Raw genomic sequence first — 24,037 nt, 5'->3', positions numbered from 1 at the left:
AAATGAAATAATAAATGTATAAGAATGATAAGCGTAAAGAAGAATAACAATTGTGTGAATGTATGCTTAAAATGGTATGTAAGAGAACAAAAAATAAAATAAAAATTTTTGGAAAAAATGTCAGGAAAGACTTAGCAGATGGGTTTACACAGCACTCATTTTGTGTCCCATCAGATGGAACCAGGGGTGGGAGTCAAAATTTTTAGCAAGGGGTTCTCTGCCTGGTTTCTGGGTGGATATGGCCATGGTGGGCATGGCCTAGTTGGCCTCCTGCACCATGGCAGGGGTCATTTTTATTGTTTTCCTCGAGCCTCCGGGAGGGCAAAAACAGCCTCCACAAGCTCTGGAGGTTCTCTGGAGACCGGAAATGGGCCCAAACTTTCAGTAGGCCCATTTTTCAGCCTCCCCAAGCATCCGTGCACACCCTGCATCCAAACAGGCCGCTTGGGGACTCCTGGGAATGGAGGGGTGGGGTGAATGGGGCCAGCCAGGATTTGGGGGTTCTCTGAACTGCACAGAATCTTAGCTAGAGGTTTTCCCAAACCTCTGCAAAGCTCCAGCAGCCCACCTCTGGATAGAATTCCTAACAGACTGGGCCCCTAATTTGCCTCTCCTGTCAGATCTGAGGAGACAGGTAGACATAGCTGGGGAGAAGTTGTCCCTCAGATCCCCCGGCTCAGTGCCACATAGGATTTTAAAAGTCAAAATTAGTGCTTTAAGTCTGTAGAGATTCTCAGTCATCCAGGTTGCGGTTATCACAAAGGTGCTTTTTTTCAGGAGGCGACTGACTTTCTTGTTGTTTCTTTGAAGATGTTTCACTTCAAAGAAAGTTCAGTTGCCTCCTGAAAAAAGCACCTTTGGGACAACTTGGCTGACTGACAATCTCTACAGACTTTTAGCTACACAACGTGGGATGAACACCCTTTGAAGGTTATGGATTTTAGGAATGGATCTCCAGAGGGAAAAGAATGCAGACTACAGGAACCATGGGGCACTACTCAGTTGACCCTGAGGACACAGACAAACCTCCAACGACTCTCTAAAAGGAGGCCAATGACCAGCTGTCTGCAAGGAATATAAATCCTTCCATTCCCCACTATCCTGTCAGAGCTGAAGAAGCTTCTTGGATGAGAAGTGAAATGTCTTCAAAAGAAAAAACAAGAAAATCCAGTTGCCTCCTGAAAAAAGCACCTTTGGGATGAGTGCCTTAAATTGCACCCGGAAGGAAAACTATGTTTAGTTCAATCTAACTGTTCCATGTATTAATAATCCCAGTGCTGATTCAACTACAAAGTTTGTTTTCTAACAATCTTTTCACTCCACTTTTTAAATCAGTCTCAGTGATTTGTTTAGAGTCTGTTAATGAGACATTCAAAGACACTGACTGAAGACGATAGGTCCTTAGCGATGGAAATGCACGTAAGATTTAGAGAAGAGCAACTTGGGAGTATATACAATCACATTGTTTTGAAAACAGTAGAAAGGAGAATAAGATTGGAATTAATCCAGAGACGAATAAAGGAGAATATTTGTACCTCAGGGTTGACATGATGCGTCCTTCATGCTCTCTGAGCCTGCTTGGTGTGTGTGTGTGTGTGTGTGTGTGTGTGTGTGTGTGTGTGTTTGCAGACATTTCATTAGGCAAACTACCTAATATCATTGGGGCACTAATGATGTTACCTAGTTTGGGTGATGAAACATGAGCAAGAAAACAAGCAAGATGGAGTAAGAGAAAAAGAGATGACAAATTAGATAGATGGAGCATAGAAAGAAATGAGAGAGAAAGAGAGAGAGAGGATAGATAGATAGATGGATGGATGGATGGATGGATGGATGGATGGATAAGATAGATGATAGATAGATAAGATAGATGATAGATAAAATAGATGATAGATAAACTAGAAAGATGATAGATGATAGATAGTAGATAAGTAGATTGATTGATCGATATAGATAGATAGATAGATAGATAGATAGATAGATAGATGGATGGATGGATGGATGGATGGATGGATGGATGGATGGATGGATGGATGGATGGATAAGATAGATTATAGATAGATAAGATAGATGATAGATAAAATAGATGATAGATAAAATAGAAAGATGATAGATGATAGTAGATGGATAGATAGATAGATAGATAGATAGATAGATAGATAGATAGATAGATAGATAGATAGATAGATAGATAGATATAGATAGATGAGAGAGAGATGAGAGGGAGAGAGGGATATATCTACGAATATTTGTTTGTATCTGTTTGTGTTTCTGTGTGTGTATACATATGCATAGGCATAGGTGCGTGCGCACACACGTACACACACACAATCGAGTCCCAGTAAGGGTGTGGCTAGCTGATGAGAGCTAAATAGCTTGAAATAGATCTATACTAGTCTCCCTTTATTTATTTATCAGCACAAATACAACACAAATGTAACAAAAAAGGCAACAGTAAAAAATATTGGGTTTCTGTCTGGATGGTCTCTTGTGATGAGCCGAAGGACAGAGAATGGAAGTAGTGATCTTCCTCCCATATTTGGGCATACCAGGGGTTGTGACTTTAAATAAATAAATATAGATAGATAGATAGATAGAGAGAGAGAGAGAGAGAGAGAGAGAGAGAGAGAGAGAGAGAGAGAGAGATAGATTTTCCCAGGTGTAAGTATGCTGATCAAGAGATCTCCCTCAATCCTGTGGTTCTTTATATCTTTAAAAAAATTGTGGTGTGTAAGAAAGGGAAGAGTTTGTTAATAATTTCCCTTAGATGAACAGACTGGAAAGTGTTGTGTCTCTTTTAACACAAGATTGATTTCCGTATAGGTAGACATATGAGTATGGTTAGAGTCATCTTCAAACATGAGTTTCACAGTGTTGATACCACCAACAGCTCTCTCTTTACCTGCAATTTTTCGTGAATTATATAGAGTGGTTGGATAACCTGCATTAAATACGTCAGTTTTCCGTCTGCCTCTAACCCAGTTGCAGGACCAAATCACACGGTGCTATGTCACCCTTATCTACTCCTTAAATAAGTGGGGGAAACAGGGTCTCGTTTCTGCCCTGTCTCTCGAACCTCTTGGACTGGGATCTGACCCACTGGAACATTTCACTGGCATATTAAGAGACCTCGCCTCATGGTGCTCCAGCTTTCAGATTAACACAGTTAAGATGGACCTTGTAGGTCATCTAGCCCAAACTCCTCCCAAGCAGGAGACCCTGCACCATTTCTGACAAATGGCAGTCCAGTCTCCTTCTGAAAGCCTCCAGTGATGAAGTCCCCACAACTTCCGAAGGCAGCTTCTCTTCCATCGGTTGATCGTTTTCACTGTCAGAAAGTTCCTCATTTCCAGGTTGAATCTCTCCTTGGTCAGTTTCCATCCATTATTCCTTGTCTGGCCTTCGGGTGCTTTGGAAAATAGCTTGACCCCTTCCTCTCTGTGGCAGACCCTCAAATATTGGAAGACTCCTATCAAGTCTCCCCTGGTCCTTCTCTTCTCTAGATTAGCCATGCCCAGTTCCTGCAACTGTTCTTCATATGTTTTAGTCTCCAGTCCCCTAATCATCCTGGTTGCTCTTCTTAATGTAAAGAAGAAAAGAATAGGCTCTTTCTCAGACTTCCCCAATGTTTCTGGCTTTGGGTGGGGCAAGGGATGGTTCGTGCAAGCGACCCGGTAAGCAGGTGTGCATGCAGCTTCATTTGTACAAATGGCTTGCATGCAGGACTGCCACTCATGCAAATAGAGCAGGTGGGCGTGAGCACAGCCCCTGCCCATGCAAGTGATTTTAGAGTTTGCAGCTTTCATCGAGCACACAAGTCAATAATTCAGCAGGATTCATGTATAGGAGGGGCTTCTTTATGTGCAACAATATAAAACATGATGCATGTATACAATACCCATGCAGCTCTTTCAAGGTAGCAGCAGAACCAGGGCCAGAATTCAGAGGCACATATTTTACAGAAGCACAGAAGCTACGAGCACAGAACTTTATATTTTAAAACAGATCAGTTGAGCGAAGCCACGCCCAGGCTCCAAGCCGTCTGACATAGCAACTACAGTTACTGTGTCTTAGTCACCAAACAGTTCCCATTGGCTGACTTGTTGTTATAGCTATCCCAGCTCATAATTCCTTATACAAGTGACAAGTGAGGATGTGCCTGGAGATGTATTGGCCTGCCGGCTGTTCCACAGCCAGCTTGCAAACCCCAGGTATCTGCTCGGTCTTTCTCAACCTTGTGTGCTCCAAATAGAGTAGCAGGGTTGGAAGGGACCTTGGAGGTCTTCTAGTCCAACCCCCTGCCTAGGCAGGAAACCCTACACTGCTTCAGACAAATGGCTATCCAACATCTTCTTAAAAATGCCCAGTGTTGGGGCATTCACAACTTCTGGAGGCAAGTTGTTCCACTGATTAATTGTTCTCACTGTCAGGAAATTTCTCCTCCGTTCTAAGTTGCTTCTCTCCTTGATTAGTTTCCACTCATTGCTTCTCGTTCTACCCTCAGGTGCCTTGGAGAATAGCTTGACTCCCTCTTCTTTGTGGCGACCCCTGAGATATTGGAACACTGCTATCATGTCTCCCCTGGTCCTTCTTTTCATTAAACTAGACATGCAAAGTTCCTGCAACCGTTCTTCATATGTTTTAGCCTCCAGTCCCCTAATCATCTTTGTTGCTCTTCTCTGCACTCTTTCCACATCTTTTCTACATCATGGTGACCTAATTTGAATTCGGTATTCCAAGTGTGGCCTTATGTAGGCATTATAAAGTGGTATCAATACTTCATGTGATCTTGATTCTATCCCTCTGTTTATGCAGCCTAGAACTGTGTTGGCTTTTTTAGCAGCTGCTGCACACGGCTGGCTCATATTTAAGTGGTTTTCCACTAGGATTCCAAGATCCCTCTCACAGTTTCTACCACATACCCTGTACCTGTGCATTTTATTTTCTTGCCTAAATGCTGTCTGAATGAAGTTCAAAGGAATTATGAAGAATGGTCAGTTTACAAAGCAATTGCATGTATTTTACTCATTTTCACTGTAGTTTTAACAATAGCTGTAGCAAATAAAACTCTTTCCGGGATCCTTCTTCAGATCTCTGGATGTCTAATTTAGTTTGGTCTGAACACTGTTAGAATTTCCTAATCTTATAAATGAGGCTCAGCATGGAATCTTTCATCTCCTTGTTCCTTAACGTATAAATGAGCGGATTAAGGAACGGAGTCCAGGTGGTATAAAAAAGACCTATCACTCCACTGAGAAGATCCTGAGTCTCTCTTCTCAAATAATTGAAAGCCACAGGAATGTAGCAAATCATCACCACCATGAGATGAGAAGAACAAGTGGAGAAAGCCCGTTGTCGTCCTTCAGCTGAGGGGATTTTCAGAACTGTGGTGACAATGTAGATGTAGGACATCGCGATGAGGAAGACACAGGTGATGGCTACTAAGCCAATGTCAACCAAGATAAAGATCTCCTCAAACCACGTGTCTGAACATGCCAACTTCAACAGGGAAAGGATTTCACAAACGATGAAGTCCACCTCATTCTTGGGTCCATAAGGCAGGCTGTATGAAAGTGAGGTAACCATGATGGAGTGGACACAGCCACCAAACCACGTGCCCAAAGAAAGACAGAGGCACATTCTTTCATTCATCAGGACGCTGTAATGAAGAGGCTTACAGATGGCCAGGAAGCGGTCATAGGCCATGACCGTGTAGAGGAAGAACTCCGAACAGGCCACAAAATGGTAGAAAAACAGCTGGGTCAGACAGCTTTCAAAAGAAATAATCCGTCCCCCTTCCACAAACCCACCTATCACCTTTTGGACCACTATGGAGGACACTGAAATATCCATGACAGCTAAATGGCAGAGAAACCAATACATTGGTTTCTGCAAATTGGATTTAGACGCTACAGTCAACAGGATCAGAATATTCCCAGTGACTGAGAGTAAATAGACAAGCAGAAATAAGAGGAATAAGGGCATATAGAGCTGTTGAGGATATGGAATGCCCAAGAGGACAAATTCGGTCCAGACTGTTTGGTTTTCACACCCCATTTATACAATAGTCCTTTCTGGAAAATTCAGATTTTCATAGGCGAATTCATGGCAAGTACTGAGGAACTCTGAGGTTTTCCTCCTGGGAATAGTTCAAAATTCATAAGTGAAAAGTATGATCTTAAATAAGATTCTTAAATCCTTCCAAGTCAGAGAATTGTGTCCTCTTCACTCACAACACATGAGATTCTGGATTTTGAATTGTTCTTTGTTGTGTTGAAAATAGAAGCTAGGAGATGTTGATTTTAGATTTCAGTGAATCTGTCCAAGATGCAAGCAAGATCCATGGAAACTCAGGAGCAAACTCTGTATGTTGAAATATGGTATTTCTCCATTCTTCAGCCAAAACATTATTTTTCAGTTACTCACGGAGGGTCTGAATCTCCATCCAAGCTAGTCTTGCACTCTTAAATCATTTTGTTGTCCCGAATTCGGATCAGAGCCTGGTGCCAAAGCCAATGATGCATGCCAGACACGAGGTTACTCGTGATTACTTTTTATTGGAGTACTCCAAGGAAAAGGGCTCCTAGCTCAAATGCCAAGAACCAAAAACAACGGATTAAGAAAGCTTTATACGTTTTCACTAAAGGAGAAGGTGGAACAAGATGACATAATAAGAAATATCATCTAATAAAGATTTTAGTAATAATTCTACAATTTGTTCTATTGGTCTCTAGCTGCCCCTATTCCTAAGCCTTGGCTAATGAATGTCCCAGGAGTTATCTAATACACATATCATTTGCTGCAGGCATCTCTATTGCTAACTTTCAGCTGAGATCTGCAAGTTGTCTAATTCTTGTTACTTTTATCAACCTTCTAACTACCCACAACAGCTACAAACTTTACACATGCATATTTCCTGTTGATAAGCATCTTTGTTCTTTCCAGACTGACCCCCACAATTACAGTCTTCCTGATTTACCATATTTTTCAGAGTATAAGACGCACCTTTTTCCCTCAAAAAAGAGGCTGAAAATCTGGCTGTGTGTTGTACACCGAATACAGCATTTTTTGTCTCCTGAAACCCTGCCCACTTTACCAAAATGGCTGTGCAGAGCCTGAAGGTGCTCCTGGGGGCTGGGGAAGGCAGAAATGAGTGAAAAACAGGCTGTTTTTTTTCCTCAATTTTGCTCCCATAGCCCCCATAAGTACTCTATAAGCCTCCTAAAGGCTATGCATGCAATTGTTTTGACAAAAAACGGGCCTGTTTTCACGAAAAATGGAACATTTTTGCTCACCCTCCCCCCCCCCCCGGGAGCACTCTGCAAGCCCTCTAAAAGCTATTCATGCCTTTTTGTGGGGGGGGGAAACGGGTCCGTTTTCATGAAAAACGGACCGTGTTTGGGAGGTTTGCAGAGTGCAAAAACTTTTTTTTTTAATTTGCCTCTTCAAAACCTTGGTGCATCTTATACTCCAGTGCGTCTTATATTCCAATAAATATGATACTTCCAAATGTGTGCCATGACCTTGCTTTAGCAGCCAGCCCATCAATTTGTCTCCTAAATCAATGGGCCTTTATTTTTCCAAGCCATTTTTTTTTACAAATTCTTTAGATTTCCCACTTAAAAAGGAGAAGATTTGCCTTAGAAAGCAGGAAAGAACCTGGAAAAAACCTCTTTGAAACAGGTGACATAAACAGGTGTGAGCATGACAAAATCCATATCATATAACTTCAAATTGTGTCACTCCATATCATACCTTCATCTGTTCCAGGTCCTTCGGAGCATTTTAAGAGCAGGGGTTTTTTTCGGGGGGGGAGGGGATAAACTAGTCTTAGGTAGCTATATACTTCACTGCATAATTTCCATCAGGAGAAAAATGGTGAGCAGATTTTAGCTGCAAAGCATTTTATCAGGATATGCTCTTCATCGATGCTATTTATTTCCTTAATTATTTATCCTTGTCTGTAGAATGTAAGCAAGGAAAAGATCTAAGCTTGGAAGAAATGATTCATTAAGAGAAGAGAGCATTTCCTGCTGGACCTTATTCCCTGAAGGTTTTCCTTTTATCAGTTTTAGAATATGGAACCTTTTAATGATCACTTATTTCTTCTTAAAACTTATTTATCCCTTTGTGTAGTTAGCACTTAGTCTACTAAATGTCTTTGCATTTAGCATTCCATACAGTTGCCCTTGGGGATTTCAAGATTTATTCTTTCTTTCTTTCTTCTTCTTTCTTTCTTTCTTCCTCTCTTTCTTTCTTTCTTTCTTATTTCTTTTCTTCTTCTCCTTTCTTTCTTCTTTCTTTCTTTCTTTCTTTCTTCTTCTTTCTTCTTTCTTTCTTCCTTCCTTTCTTCTTTCTCTTTCTTTTTTTCTTCTTTCTTTCTTTCTTCCTTCCTTTCTTTCTTCCTTTCTTCCTCTCTTTCTTTCTTTCTTTCTTCTTTCTTTCTTCCTCTCTTTCTTTCTTTCTTTCTTTTTTCTTTCTCTTTCTTTCTTCTTTCTTCTTTCTTTCTTTCTTCCTCTCTTTTCTTCCTTTCTTCCTCTCTTTCTTCTTTCTTTCTTTCTTTCTTTCTTTTTCTTTCTTTATTCCTTTCTTTCTTCTTTCTTTCTTTCTTCTTTCTTCTTTCTTTCTTTCTCTCTTTCTTTCTTTTTCTTTTTCTTCTTTCTTTCTTCTTTCTTTCTTCCTTCCCTTCCTCTCTTTCCTGCTTAGTTCAAAATTAATCCATGAAGCATTTATGAACATCACAACGTGCTGTGCTGCACATGAAACCCATAAACGAAACTGATGGTTTATCAACCTTTGTGCACTTGTTTGTGTTCCCCAAAATTAATCCTTTAAAGTGCATTAGAATCAGTGGCACAAATAGGGCGGTGGGTAATTGGAAATGGGGCTTTGGAAGAGCCCTGGTGGCACAGTGGTAACTCTGCCCCCAGCCAGGAGTTCGATCCTGACCGGCTCAAGATTGACTCAGCCTTTTCCTCTTCTGAGATTGTTAAAATGATGACTGATTGTTGGGGGTGCATATACCGACTCTGTAACCTGCTTAGAGAGGGCTGCAAAGCACTACGAAGTGCGAATCTAAGCCTAAGCACTATTGCTGTTGCGTGATTTGTGCCTGATCCACATTGCAATTCTAAAATGAATTCATTAACTTGATGTATATGCCTCCTTTTCTTGAATCCTCAAAGTATGTCATGCCTCCATCCGAATTAGACTCTGAGATGGAAGATAGCAATAGCAATAGCAGTTAGACCTATATACCGCTTCATAGGGCTTTCAGCCCTCTCTAAGCGGTTTACAGAGTCAGCATATTGCCCCCAATAACAATCCGAGTCCTCATTTTACCCACCTTGGAAGGATGGAAGGTTGAGTCAACCCTGAGCGGTGAGATTTGAACAGCCAAACTGCAGAACTGCAGTCAGCTGAAGTAGCCTGCAGTGCTGCATTTAACCACTGTGCCACCTCGGCTGACAGAGAGTGAGGAAATTGGCTCTGTTGGCTGTGGAAGAAAGTCAGGCTGGGCAGAGCAGGGGAGAAGTAGAACAAGGGAGAGGAAATTCTGGTGAAGACCAAGGCCCACACCCTCTTTATCCTAGGGCACGCAGGGAAGAACACACTGCAACATGGGTTGTGTGCCTATGAGGAAGGAAATGGCCCTGATTCCCTTCACAAGGCACACCTGGGGATGGAGTTTAAAGGAGAGGCAAATGGGAGAGGCGGTTATCAGGAACAAATGCGGAGTTCATCTTGTGTTAACTGCTTTATCTGAATTCCTGGCATCCTCCCAAGTGGTTTGATTTACTTCAAATGCTACTTCACTTCTGGTACTCCTTATCTTGCTTGTCCCACTGGATTCATTACCTTATGTTGTTGGATTTATAGTTGGAAGTTTTCTGCTTACAATGTTGGGACTGGAGTAATTCAGTCAAAGGCTGTTAACAGGTTTGTGGAAGAGTTTGTTCTCTGGATTGGAGAGTAAAGAGGACATTGGGAGCACAGTTGGTGCTAATAAAGGGGCTCTACCGGTTCTCTGGCTGTGTTGCCTTTGTGCACCACGAGTCATCACAAAGTAGCTTGTAGTCCAATAAAAAACAGATGCATACAAGACTAAATAAATCCATAACGCATTCAAGCAGGAGGAATAAATCACTTTTTGAATTGTGAGGCCTGCCCTGTGGAATAGTCACTCCCCACCCACTTAAATTTGATCAATGGTCTCAATCCTGTGAGCCATTCGAAGGCTGCGAAGTCCTCACCGATATTCTGACAGCAGGACGAGGACGTCAGATGAGCTCATCGCGGGAGGTGTAAGAAATGTTGATGTGTGATTTTCTTGTCTTTGTTGATTTTTGACACTCTTTGTCATTAAAATATGGCAATTCTGTTTGGCAAATCATGTCAATTAAAAAGCAGGGTCTGCGAACACCAGCTGGCAGTCAAACGCCATGATTCCTAATCCTTAATCTCTACCCACACGACACCAAACAGCACTAGTTCAACTGGAACTCTGCAAAAATCTTCACATTGGCCACACTACCACCTGCCACTCCTGTGAGTCCATCAAAGACTGGCACTCCACAAGCAATTCCATCAACAGACATACTGACCTACAAGCAGCCTATGGACCCCTCAAAATTCAAATCAACCACACAGCCAACCAGAGATAGCACCGACCCTTAACCATCCCACACAACTCCCCCCAACCAGCATTTCACCTCTCATCTGATGTTTCAGAAGACCCATCACCTCTTACCCTGTACTTGAAAATCTAGTCAATTGACAGCACTTAATTGGCACTAGATAAGAGGATGAAATCCAAAAGGGGATGAACTTAGACCTTTCCTGAGAACATAATGACACTAGGCTGATTCCTCTCTTGACTCCACCATCAGAACTCTGTCTGTCCTTCTCCTACATCTCAGGAGGGTTGCTGTCCCAAAGGATGGGTGCCATGGCAGAAAAGACTCTCTTCCTGTGTCCCATCAGATGTAAGTCCTTAATAAACAGGACCCCAACACGCCTCTCCTTCCAGATCTGAGGTGATGGGTAGCTGTAACTAAGGAGAAGAGGTCCTTCAAATAATCTGGACCCATGCCATAGCAGTAGCAGTTAGACTTATATACCGCTTCCTAGGGCTTTCAGCCCTCTCTAAGCGGTTTACAGAGTCAGCGTATTGCCCCCAACAACAATCCGGGTCCTCATTTTACCCCTCGGAAGGATGGAAGGCTGAGTCAACCCTGAGCCGGTGAGATTTGAACAGCCGAACTGCAGAACTGCAGTCAGCTGAAGTAGCCTGCAGTGCTGCATTTAACCACTGCGCCACCTTGGCTCTTATGCCATATAGAACTTAGATGTCAAAATCAGCATCTTGAATTGCACCCGGAAGGAAACTATTTCTAGTTGTTCTGTTCTATGTATTAATAATCCCAGAGCTGATGCCACCACCACATTTGTTTCTCAAATCTGCTCCCTCCATTTTTAAATCAGTCTCAAAGTGATTCGTTCAGAGGTGTTTAATGAGGCATCCAAAGACACTGAATTAAGAAGACCGGGTTCTTGGGGATGGAAATGCACGTGGGATTTGGAGAGAGAAGCAACTTAGGAGGAGATACAATAGCACTGTTTTAAAGGCAGTAGAAAAGAGAATAAGACTGGAGTTTAAACCGGAGAGAGCTCAGATTCCTCCTTATTGAGACAATGTATGGATTGCATGAATCATTTCCTTCTTCTACAACTACCATGAGCAGCTTCTCTCAGACTCTTGGAGAGAAGACAAAATGCAAGACTTTATCGAGCTGCCGACAATAATCTTCTCCTTGCCCTCAGTTGTGTTCTGACCACAGTTGGCATTAGCGGCAAAATCTCCATCTGAGTGGGATAGAAGGAAGGGGTTTAGGAAAGTGTCCACAAGCATCTCAACCAGAGGTGGTTTTCTGCCAGTTCGGGCCAGTTCACCTGAACCAGTTGCGGAAATTGCGGGCCCACCCACCCCGCCAGCTCTATGTCATCCCATTTAGACACGATTTCAAGCCAAAGCACATGCGCGGAAGGCTGAGTGCATGCGTGGACGGGTTCCCCACGTGCTCACATTTGCTTAAAGGTAGGAAAGGAAAAGGAATACTATCCTGGTCTCAACATGTGATAGAAGACATTTGAAAAGAACTTAAAATTGTAACCAATCTGGAGTCATTTAAGCTAAAGTTTCCCCTTGCACTTATGTGCTAGTTGTTCCTGACTCTAGGGGGCCATGCTCATCTCCGTTTCAAAGCCAAAGAGCCAGCACTCCCCATGGTTATGTGGCTAAATGCTGAAGGTGCATGGAACTCTGTTACCTTCCCACCAAAGGTGGTTCCTATTTTTCTACTTGCAATTTATGTACTTTCGAACTGCGAGGTTGGCAGAAGTTGGGACAAGTAACGAGAGCTCATTCTATTATACGATGCTAAGGATTTGAACCACCAAACTGCTGACCTTTTGGATCAACAATTCAGCGTCTTAATCACCGAGCCACCGTGTCCCTTTAGAGCCATTTAGATGGGTCTAATTCAGAAGTTACACCTCCAACATTGTCTGATATACCTGTTTAAGATGGATATCCAAAGTGCTTAGCAAGCTTGAGGTAAGATAATGTCATTTATATATGCAGAATTTGGATATGGAAGCTTCAATGTTCCCTATCTTAACTAGAAAAGGTTTGAGCAGCTTTTCGGGGGACTGTCCAAAGCTGATGTGATCAGTAAGGAACAAAGGGGGTGATTTAGAAACTTGGAAGATAGGACTTGATGGTCTGTTGTGATTATCCCCCTCTTCTCATCATAGAATTACAGACAGAAGCCCATTCAAGCTATTGAGATCAACTTCTTGTTCAATGCAGGAACCCGTATTAAAGCATCTCTGGTTGATGTCGTAAAGTTATCTCTACTTGAATGCATCTACCATGTAATCTTAGAATAGAATAACACAGTTGGAAGGGACCTTGGAGGTCTTCTAGTCCCACCCCCTGCTTAGTCAGGAAGTCCTACACCACTTCAGACAAATGGTATCCAACATCCTCTTTAAAAACTCCAGTGTTGGAGCATTCACAGCTTCTGGAGGCAAGTTGTTCCACGGATTAATTGTTCTCACTGTCAGGAAATTTATCCTTAGTTCTAAGTTGCTTTCTCCTTGATTAGTTTCTACCATTGCTTCTTGTCCTACCCTCAGATGTTTTGGAGAATGGCTTGACTCCCCTTCTTTGTGGCAACCCCAGAGATATTGGAACACTGCTGTCATGTCTCCCTTACTCCTTCTTTTCATTAAACTAGACATACCCAATTCCTGCAGCCGTCTTCATATGTTTTTAGCCTCCAGTCCCTCCTAATCACTCTTTGTTGCTCTTCTCGTACCCTTTCTATGAGTCACGAGACAGAAGAAAGAATAAAATGCATATAACCTTCAACATAATTCCCTTTATTTCAACAGTTCTCCTCTTTGATTAATATCTCAAACCATGGATTGCTACGACATATTGTGTGAACTGAAGAGGTACTATCTGGAGGAATCTGGAACAATCTGTGTCTTTTGCTTCTAAACCGCATACAAGTCGATCTTGCAGAACATAGTAACATCAAATAAACTCTAACAAAGTACATTAAACATCTCTTATGCCAGGAACCAAACCATCAGACCTACAAGTGTAAGGTTCAAGCTGATTACTTTTCTCTTTCTCCCTGTTCCATAGGAATCTCTCCAGATTGGGAGCTTTCACAAGAGAACTACTAGAGATGGCTCTAAGCATTCAGGGAAGGTCAAAGCTGGCTCTCTTGTATTTATACAGAATGTGTAGCCTACTTTGGCGCTTGAGTCCTCTTCCCAACAGGGAAAGTTGCTCTCCAATAACCCAGTCATGCTACCTGTGATAGAAACATCTGCTTAAAGATTTCACTATTGTTCTGCTATTGTTTGCCCTGATTTCCATGATTGATGATACCCTTAATGGGTTTTATTTTTGGTTGCACAGATGGAAGGTAAGAATCAAACTTCTTGAATGAGCTTATCCTTGTTGGCTTTCCATATCCCGAAAGTCTGAAGGAACCTTTATTGATCTTTTCCTACTCGTCTATTTGATGACACTCTTCGGCAATCTTCTGATCCTGATCGTTGTTCTATCAAATCCCCATCTCCACAAGCCCATGTACTGGTTCCTCTGCCATTTGTCCTTTCTAGACATGACAGTCTCCCACCGTGATTGTTCCCAAGGTCATTGTGGGTTTTTAGAAGGTGGGAGGATCATATCCTTTGGCGGTTGTGTATGTCAACTCTTCTTCTTTTTTTGGGTTGCACTGAATGCTTCCTTTATACCTTGAGGCCTATGATCGCTTTCTGGCTATTTGCAAACCACTCCATTATGGCAAGCTGATGAATCATAGGACATGCCTCTTCCTGGCCATGGGCACCTGGATTGGGGGATGCCTTCACTCCGTTATGGAGACAGCCCCTTGTTTTTCGCTTGCCCTTTGGTTGGGAAACCAGGTCAACTATATCTTCTGTGATATCCCTGCTGTGTTGAAGCTAGTCTCTGCTGACACAACCGTTCAATGAGATGATAACCATGGTGGATGTCGGTCTTGTGGCTACCACGTGCTTCCTTCTGATTCTGACCTCCTACATGTACATTGTCTCCACCATCCTGAAGATCCGCAGCGCCCAAAGTCATAAACGGGCTTTTCTACCTGTACTGCTCATATCACGTGGTGGTGACCTTACTATGTGCCCCTTACCTTTATCTATCTGAGACCAGGATCTCAGGATCCACTGGATGGAGTGGTGGCTGTCTTCTACACCACACTTACTCCACTTTTGAATCCTATTATCTATACGCTGAGGAACGAGGACATAAAGTTGCCCTTGTAAACTTGTCAAGGAGATCATCCTAAGTTGGTTCTTTGATGGTTCCTGAATGGCAGTCAAATGCCACTTTGAAAATCCCTTCAGCTGAAGGGGCGGCAATGGGCTTTCTCCACTTGTTCTCTCACCTCATGGTGGTGGTGATCTGCTACATGCCTCCAGCTTTTAATTATTTGAGAATGGGGACTCAGGATCTTCTCAGCAGAGTGATGGCTCTTTTCTATACCACCTGGACTCCGTTCCTTAACCCTCTCATTTGTATGCTAAGGAACAAGGAGATGAAAGATTCCATGCAGAGCCTGAGTTACAGAGTTAGGAAACTCTAACAGCATGCAGATCAAGCTAGATTGGACACCTGATGATTCAGAAAAGGAACATTAGGCTCATCAAGGATCCAGGAGGGTTCTTTTTTCTTCTTCTACAACTATTATTATTAACCTGCAGAGTAGATGAGTAAGGATCAAATTGGTAAAATGCACGTTAAAGGAGAGGAGGAAGGAAGGAAGTAGAGAGGGAAAGGAGGGAGAAAAAGAAGGGAAATAAGGTTGAGTGTTACAACAGGAGGGAAGGATGGAAAATAAAGCAACCCAAACTGTGTATTATAACCTATTAAATGAATTGAATTTGCATTTGAATTTTAATAGATTTGTATGCTGCCCAATCCCGAAAGACTCTGGGCGGCTTACATAAAAACAATCAAAATATTAAAAAGATTAAAAACACAAAACAATACAATTTAAAAGAGGAAAACACAACACGCACTCAGTTATATGGGGCTTGAGTTCAGTCAAGCTCAACAGCCCCAGGCCTGCCAAAACAGCCAGGTCTTAACAGACTTACGGAAGGCCAGGAGAGTGGGGAGGGTCCCGATCTCAAGGGGTAGCTCGTTCCAAAGGGCCAGGGCAGGGAAAGTTGGAAGGGGGGCGAAAGAAAGAAATAAAACACATTTACAAAGGGCCGGGGCAGCAACAGAGAAGGCTCTCCCCCGAAGAGCCGCCAGATGGCATTGTGTAGCTGACGGTACCCGGAGAAGGCCCGCCATGTGCGATCTTATTGGGCGCTGGGAGGCATGTTGCAGGAGGAGGTCACAGAGATATCCAGGTCCTAGGCCATGAAATAATATATAATAATAAATGAAATAATAAATGTATAAGAATGATAAGCGTAAAGAAGAATAACAATTGTGTGAATGTATGCTTAAATGGTATGTAAGAGAACAAAAAATAAAATAAAAATTTTTGGAAAAAAATGTCAGGAAAGACTTAGCAGATGGGTTTACACAGCACTCATTTTGTGTCCCATCAGATGGAACCAGGGGTGGGAGTCAAAATTTTTAGCAAGGGGTTCTCTGCCTGGTTTCTGGGTGGATATGGCCATGGTGGGCATGGCCTAGTTGGCCTCCTGCACCATGGCAGGGGTCATTTTTATTGTTTTCCTCGAGCCTCCGGGAGGGCAAAAACAGCCTCCACAAGCTCTGGAGGTTCTCTGGAGACCGGAAATGGGCCCAAACTTTCAGTAGGCCCATTTTCAGCCTCCCCAAGCATCCGTGCACACCCTGCATCCAAACAGGCCGCTTGGGGACTCCTGGGAATGGAGGGGTGGGGTGAATGGGGCCAGCCAGGATTTGGGGGTTCTCTGAACTGCACAGAATCTTAGCTAGAGGTTTTCCCAAACCTCTGCAAAGCTCCAGCAGCCCACCTCTGGATAGAATTCCTAACAGACTGGGCCCCTAATTTGCCTCTCCTGTCAGATCTGAGGAGACAGGTAGACATAGCTGGGGAGAAGTTGTCCCTCAGATCCCCCGGCTCAGTGCCACATAGGATTTTAAAAGTCAAAATTAGTGCTTTAAGTCTGTAGAGATTCTCAGTCATCCAGGTTGCGGTTATCACAAAGGTGCTTTTTTTCAGGAGGCGACTGACTTTCTTGTTGTTTCTTTGAAGATGTTTCACTTCAAAGAAAGTTCAGTTGCCTCCTGAAAAAAGCACCTTTGGGACAACTTGGCTGACTGACAATCTCTACAGACTTTTAGCTACACAACGTGGGATGAACACCCTTTGAAGGTTATGGATTTTAGGAATGGATCTCCAGGGAAAAGAATGCAGACTACAGGAACCATGGGGCACTACTCAGTTGACCCTGAGGACACAGACAAACCTCCAACGACTCTCTAAAAGGAGGCCAATGACCAGCTGTCTGCAAGGAATATAAATCCTTCCATTCCCCACTATCCTGCCAGAGCGGAAGAAGCTTCTTGGATGAGAAGCGAAACCTCTTCAAAAAAGAAAAAACAAGAAAATCCAGCTGCCTCCTGAAAAAAGCACCTTTGGGATGAGTGCCTTAAATTGCACCCGGAAGGAAAACTATGTTTAGTTCAATCTAACTGTTCCATGTATTAATAATCCCAGTGCTGATTCAACTACAAAGTTTGTTTTCTAACAATCTTTTCACTCCACTTTTTAAATCAGTCTCAGTGATTTGTTTAGAGTCTGTTAATGAGACATTCAAAGACACTGACTGAAGACGATAGGTCCTTAGCGATGGAAATGCACGTAAGATTTAGAGAAGAGCAACTTGGGAGTATATACAATCACATTGTTTTGAAAACAGTAGAAAGGAGAATAAGATTGGAATTAATCCAGAGACGAATAAAGGAGAATATTTGTACCTCAGGGTTGACATGATGCGTCCTTCATGCTCTCTGAGCCTGCTTGGTGTGTGTGTGTGTGTGTGTGTGTGTGTGTGTGTGTGTGTTTGCAGACATTTCATTAGGCAAACTACCTAATATCATGGGGCACTAATGATGTTACCTAGTTTGGGTGATGAAACATGAGCAAGAAAACAAGCAAGATGGAGTAAGAGAAAAAGAGATGACAAATTAGATAGATGGAGCATAGAAAGAAATGAGAGAGAAAGAGAGAGAGAGGATAGATAGATAGATGGATGGATGGATGGATGGATGGATGGATGGATAAGATAGATGATAGATAGATAAGATAGATGATAGATAAAATAGATGATAGATAACTAGAAAGATGATAGATGATAGATAGTAGATAAGTAGATTGATGATCGATATAGATAGATAGATAGATAGATAGATAGATAGATAGATGGATGGATGGATGGATGGATGGATGGATGGATGGATGGATGGCTGGATGGATGGATAGATAGATGATAGATAGATAGATAGATGATAGATAAAATAGATGATAGATAAAATAGAAAGATGATAGATGATAGTAGATGGATAGATAGATAGATAGATAGATAGATAGATAGATAGATAGATAGATAGATAGATAGATAGATAGATAGATATAGATAGATGAGAGAGAGATGAGAGGGAGAGAGGGATATATCTACGAATATTTGTTTGTATCTGTTTGTGTTTCTGTGTGTGTATACATATGCATAGGCATAGGTGCGTGCGCACACACGTACACACACACAATCGAGTCCCAGTAAGGGTGTGGCTAGCTGATGAGAGCTAAATAGCTTGAAATAGATCTATACTAGTCTCCCTTTATTTATTTATCAGCACAAATACAACACAAATGTAACAAAAAGGCAAACAGTTAAAAATATTGGGTTTCTGTCTGGATGGTCTCTTGTGATGAGCCGAAGGACAGAGAATGGAAGTAGTGATCTTCCTCCCATATTTGGGGCATACCAGGGGTTGTGACTTTAAATAAATAAATATAGATAGATAGATAGATAGAGAGAGAGAGAGAGAGACGAGAGAGAGAGAGCGAGAGAGAGAGAGAGATAGCTTTTCCCAGGTGTAAGTCTGCTGATCAAGAGATCTCCCTCAATCCTGTGGTTCTTTATATCTTTAAAAAAATTGTGGTGTGTAAGAAAGGGAAGAGTTTGTTAATAATTTCCCTTAGATGAACAGACTGGAAGGTTGTGTCTCTTTTAACACAAGATTGATTTCCGTATAGGTAGACATATGAGTATGGTTAGAGTCATCTTCAAACATGAGTTTCACAGTGTTGATACCACCAACAGCTCTCTCTTTACCTGCAATTTTTCGTGAATATATAGAGTGGTTGGATAACCTGCATAAATACGTCAGTTTTCCGTCTGCCTCTAACCCAGTTGCAGGACCAAATCACACGGTGCTATGTCACCCTTATCTACTCCTTAAATAAGTGGGGGAAACAGGGTCTCGTTTCTGCCCTGTCTCTCGAACCTCTTGGACTGGGATCGACCCACTGGAACATTTCACTGGCATATTAAGAGACCTCGCCTCATGGTGCTCCAGCTTTCAGATTAACACAGTTAAGATGGACCTTGTAGGTCATCTAGCCCAAACTCCTCCCAAGCAGGAGACCCTGCACCATTTCTGACAAATGGCAGTCCAGTCTCCTTCTGAAAGCCTCCAGTGATGAAGTCCCCACAACTTCCGAAGGCAGCTTCTCTTCCATCGGTTGATCGTTTTCACTGTCAGAAAGTTCCTCATTTCCAGGTTGAATCTCTCCTTGGTCAGTTCCATCCATTATTCCTTGTCTGGCCTTCGGGTGCTTGGAAAATAGCTTGACCCCTTCCTCTCTGTGGCAGACCCTCAAATATTGGAAGACTCCTATCAAGTCTCCCCTGGTCCTTCTCTTCTCTAGATTAGCCATGCCCAGTTCCTGCAACTGTTCTTCATATGTTTTAGTCTCAGTCCCCTAATCATCCTGGTTGCTCTTCTTAATGTAAAGAAGAAAAGAATAGGCTCTTTCTCAGACTTCCCCAATGTTTCTGGCTTTGGGTGGGGCAAGGGATGGTTCGTGCAAGCGACCGGTAAGCAGGTGTGCATGCAGCTTCATTTGTACAAATGGCTTGCATGCAGGACTGCCACTCATGCAAATAGAGCAGGTGGGCGTGAGCACAGCCCCTGCCCATGCAAGTGATTTTAGAGTTTGCAGCTTTCATCGAGCACACAAGTCAATAATTCAGCAGGATTCATGTATAGGAGGGGCTTCTTTATGTGCAACAATATAAAACATGATGCATGATACAATACCCATGCAGCTCTTTCAAGGTAGCAGCAGAACCAGGGCCAGAATCAGAGGCACATATTTTACAGAAGCACAGAAGCTACGAGCACAGAACTTTATATTTTAAAACAGATCAGTTGAGCGAAGCCCACGCCCAGGCTCCAAGCCGTCTGACATAGCAACTACAGTTACTGTGTCTTAGTCACCAAACAGTTCCCATTGGCTGACTTGTTGTTATAGCTATCCCAGCTCATAATTCCTTATACAAGTGACAAGTGAGGATGTGCCTGGAGATGTATTGGCCTGCCGGCTGTTCCACAGCCAGCTTGCAAACCCCAGGTATCTGCTCGGTCTTTCTCAACCTTGTGTGCTCCAAATAGAGTAGCAGGGTTGGAAGGGACCTTGGAGGTCTTCTAGTCCAACCCCCTGCCTAGGCAGGAAACCCTACACTGCTTCAGACAAATGGCTATCCAACATCTTCTTAAAATGCCCAGTGTTGGGGCATTCACAACTTCTGGAGGCAAGTTGTTCCACTGATTAATTGTTCTCACTGTCAGGAAATTTCTCCTCCGTTCTAAGTTGCTTCTCTCCTTGATTAGTTTCCACTCATGCTTCTCGTTCTACCCTCAGGTGCCTTGGAGAATAGCTTGACTCCCTCTTCTTTGTGGCGACCCCTGAGATATTGGAACACTGCTATCATGTCTCCCCTGGTCCTTCTTTTCATTAAACTAGACATGCAAAGTTCCTGCAACCGTTCTTCATATGTTTTAGCCTCCAGTCCCCTAATCATCTTTGTTGCTCTTCTCTGCACTCTTTCCACATCTTTTCTACATCATGGTGACCTAATTTGAATTCGGTATTCCAAGTGTGGCCTTATGTAGGCATTATAAAGTGGTATCAATACTTCATGTGATCTTGATTCTATCCCTCTGTTTATGCAAGCCTAGAACTGTGTTGGCTTTTTTAGCAGCTGCTGCACACGGCTGGCTCATATTTAAGTGGTTTTCCACTAGGATTCCAAGATCCCTCTCACAGTTTCTACCACATACCCTGTACCTGTGCATTTTATTTTCTTGCCTAAATGCTGTCTGAATGAAGTTCAAAGGAATTATGAAGAATGGTCAGTTTACAAAGCAATTGCATGTATTTTACTCATTTTCACTGTAGTTTTAACAATAGCTGTAGCAAATAAAACTCTTTCCGGGATCCTTCTTCAGATCTCTGGATGTCTAATTTAGTTTGGTCTGAACACTGTTAGAATTTCCTAATCTTATAAATGAGGCTCAGCATGGAATCTTTCATCTCCTTGTTCCTTAACGTATAAATGAGCGGATTAAGGAACGGAGTCCAGGTGGTATAAAAAGACCTATCACTCCACTGAGAAGATCCTGAGTCTCTCTTCTCAAATAATTGAAAGCCACAGGAATGTAGCAAATCATCACCACCATGAGATGAGAAGAACAAGTGGAGAAAGCCCGTTGTCGTCCTTCAGCTGAGGGGATTTTCAGAACTGTGGTGACAATGTAGATGTAGGACATCGCGATGAGGAAGACACAGGTGATGGCTACTAAGCCAATGTCAACCAAGATAAAGATCTCCTCAAACCACGTGTCTGAACATGCCAACTTCAACAGGGAAGGATTTCACAAACGATGAAGTCCACCTCATTCTTGGGTCCATAAGGCAGGCTGTATGAAAGTGAGGTAACCATGATGGAGTGGACACAGCCACCAAACCACGTGCCAAAGAAAGACAGAGGCACATTCTTTCATTCATCAGGACGCTGTAATGAAGAGGCTTACAGATGGCCAGGAAGCGGTCATAGGCCATGACCGTGTAGAGGAAGAACTCCGAACAGGCCACAAAATGGTAGAAAAACAGCTGGGTCAGACAGCTTTCAAAAGAACTAATCCGTCCCCCTTCCACAAACCCACCTATCACCTTTTGGACCACTATGGAGGACACTGAAATATCCATGACAGCTAAATGGCAGAGAAACCAATACATTGGTTTCTGCAAATTGGATTTAGACGCTACAGTCAACAGGATCAGAATATTCCCAGTGACTGAGAGTAAATAGACAAGCAGAATAAGAGGAATAAGGGCATATAGAGCTGTTGAGGATATGGAATGCCCAAGAGGACAAATTCGGTCCAGACTGTTTGGTTTTCACACCCCATTTATACAATAGTCCTTTCTGGAAATTCAGATTTTCATAGGCGAATTCATGGCAAGTACTGAGGAACTCTGAGGTTTTCCTCCTGGGAATAGTTCAAAATTCATAAGTGAAAAGTATGATCTTAAATAAGATTCTTAAATCCTTCCAAGTCAGAGAATTGTGTCCTCTTCACTCACAACACATGAGATTCTGGATTTTGAATTGTTCTTTGTTGTGTTGAAATAGAAGCTAGGAGATGTGATTTTAGATTTCAGTGAATCTGTCCAAGATGCAAGCAAGATCCATGGAAACTCAGGAGCAAAACTCTGTATGTTGAAATATGGTATTTCTCCATTCTTCAGCCAAAACATTATTTTTCAGTTACTCACGGAGGGTCTGAATCTCCATCCAAGCTAGTCTTGCACTCTTAAATCATTTTGTTGTCCCGAATTCGGATCAGAGCCTGGTGCCAAAGCCAATGATGCATGCCAGACACGAGGTTACTCGTGATTACTTTTTATTGGAGTACTCCAAGGAAAAGGGCTCCTAGCTCAAATGCCAAGAACCAAAAACAACGGATTAAGAAAGCTTTATACGTTTTCACTAAAGGAGAAGGTGGAACAAGATGACATAATAAGAAATATCATCTAATAAAGATTTTAGTAATAATTCTACAATTTGTTCTATTGGTCTCTAGCTGCCCCTATTCCTAAGCCTTGGCTAATGAATGTCCCAGGAGTTATCTAATACACATATCATTTGCTGCAGGCATCTCTATTGCTAACTTTCAGCTGAGATCTGCAAGTTGTCTAATTCTTGTTACTTTTTATCAACCTTCTAACTACCCACAACAGCTACAAACTTTACACATGCATATTTCCTGTTGATAAGCATCTTTGTTCTTTCCAGACTGACCCCCACAATTACAGTCTTCCTGATTTACCATATTTTTCAGAGTATAAGACGCACCTTTTTCCCTCAAAAAAGAGGCTGAAAATCTGGCTGTGTGTTGTACACCGAATACAGCATTTTTTGTCTCCTGAAACCCTGCCCACTTTACCAAAATGGCTGTGCAGAGCCTGAAGGTGCTCCTGGGGGCTGGGGAAGGCAGAAATGAGTGAAAAACAGGCTGTTTTTTTCCTCAATTTTGCTCCCATAGCCCCCATAAGTACTCTATAAGCCTCCTAAAGGCTATGCATGCAATTGTTTTGACAAAAAACGGGCCTGTTTTCACGAAAAATGGAACATTTTTGCTCACCCTCCCCCCCCCCCCCGGGAGCACTCTGCAAGCCCTCTAAAAGCTATTCATGCCTTTTTGTGGGGGGGGGAAACGGGTCCGTTTTCATGAAAAACGGACCGTGTTTGGGAGGTTTGCAGAGTGCAAAAACTTTTTTTTTTAATTTGCCTCTTCAAAACCTTGGTGCATCTTATACTCCAGTGCGTCTTATATTCCAATAAATATGATACTTCCAAATGTGTGCCATGACCTTGCTTTAGCAGCCAGCCCATCAATTTGTCTCCTAAATCAATGGGCCTTTATTTTTCCAAGCCATTTTTTTTTACAAATTCTTTAGATTTCCCACTTAAAAGGAGAAGATTTGCCTTAGAAAGCAGGAAAGAACCTGGAAAAAACCTCTTTGAAACAGGTGACATAAACAGGTGTGAGCATGACAAAATCCATATCATATAACTTCAAATTGTGTCACTCCATATCATACCTTCATCTGTTCCAGGTCCTTCGGAGCATTTTAAGAGCAGGGGTTTTTTTCGGGGGGGGGGAGGGGATAAACTAGTCTTAGGTAGCTATATACTTCACTGCATAATTTCCATCAGGAGAAAAATGGTGAGCAGATTTTAGCTGCAAAGCATTTTATCAGGATATGCTCTTCATCGATGCTATTTATTTCCTTAATTATTATCCTTGTCTGTAGAATGTAAGCAAGGAAAAGATCTAAGCTTGGAAGAAATGATTCATTAAGAGAAGAGAGCATTTCCTGCTGGACCTTATTCC

At 42.4% G+C, this 24,037-nt stretch overlaps 2 protein-coding genes and 1 pseudogene across 2 annotated transcripts; 1 reads left to right on the top strand and 2 right to left on the bottom strand.

Annotated features, from left to right (window-relative positions):
• Positions 1-5,127: 5,127 nt before the first annotated feature.
• On the bottom strand, positions 5,128-6,057 carry LOC116521863 (olfactory receptor 10G6-like). The gene has a single exon (XM_032236512.1). It carries the CDS (start codon positions 6,055-6,057, stop codon positions 5,128-5,130), a length of 930 nt encoding a protein of 309 aa, XP_032092403.1.
• A 7,429-nt stretch (positions 6,058-13,486) lies between these two features.
• Positions 13,487-14,889, top strand: LOC116521862 (annotated as a pseudogene).
• A 6,233-nt stretch (positions 14,890-21,122) lies between these two features.
• Positions 21,123-22,048, bottom strand: LOC116521861 (olfactory receptor 10G6-like). Its single transcript, XM_032236510.1, is given in 5 exon segments — positions 21,123-21,232; positions 21,235-21,510; positions 21,513-21,614; positions 21,617-21,955; positions 21,958-22,048. Coding segments are annotated over 5 exon segments (918 nt in total).
• Positions 22,049-24,037: the final 1,989 nt, after the last annotated feature.

The sequence above is a fragment of the Thamnophis elegans genome, chromosome Z (genome assembly GCF_009769535.1).
Source record: "Thamnophis elegans isolate rThaEle1 chromosome Z, rThaEle1.pri, whole genome shotgun sequence".
Taxonomy (NCBI): domain Eukaryota; kingdom Metazoa; phylum Chordata; class Lepidosauria; order Squamata; family Colubridae; genus Thamnophis; species Thamnophis elegans.
Note: the sequence above shows the minus strand (reverse complement) of the source record. Positions and strands in the feature narration are given on the sequence as shown.

Bases quoted from the DNA above. Each gene is read 5' to 3' on its own strand.
- LOC116521863 (XM_032236512.1), bottom strand. From the start codon at position 6,057: ATGGGGTGTGAAAACCAAACAGTCTGGACCGAATTTGTCCTCTTGGGC.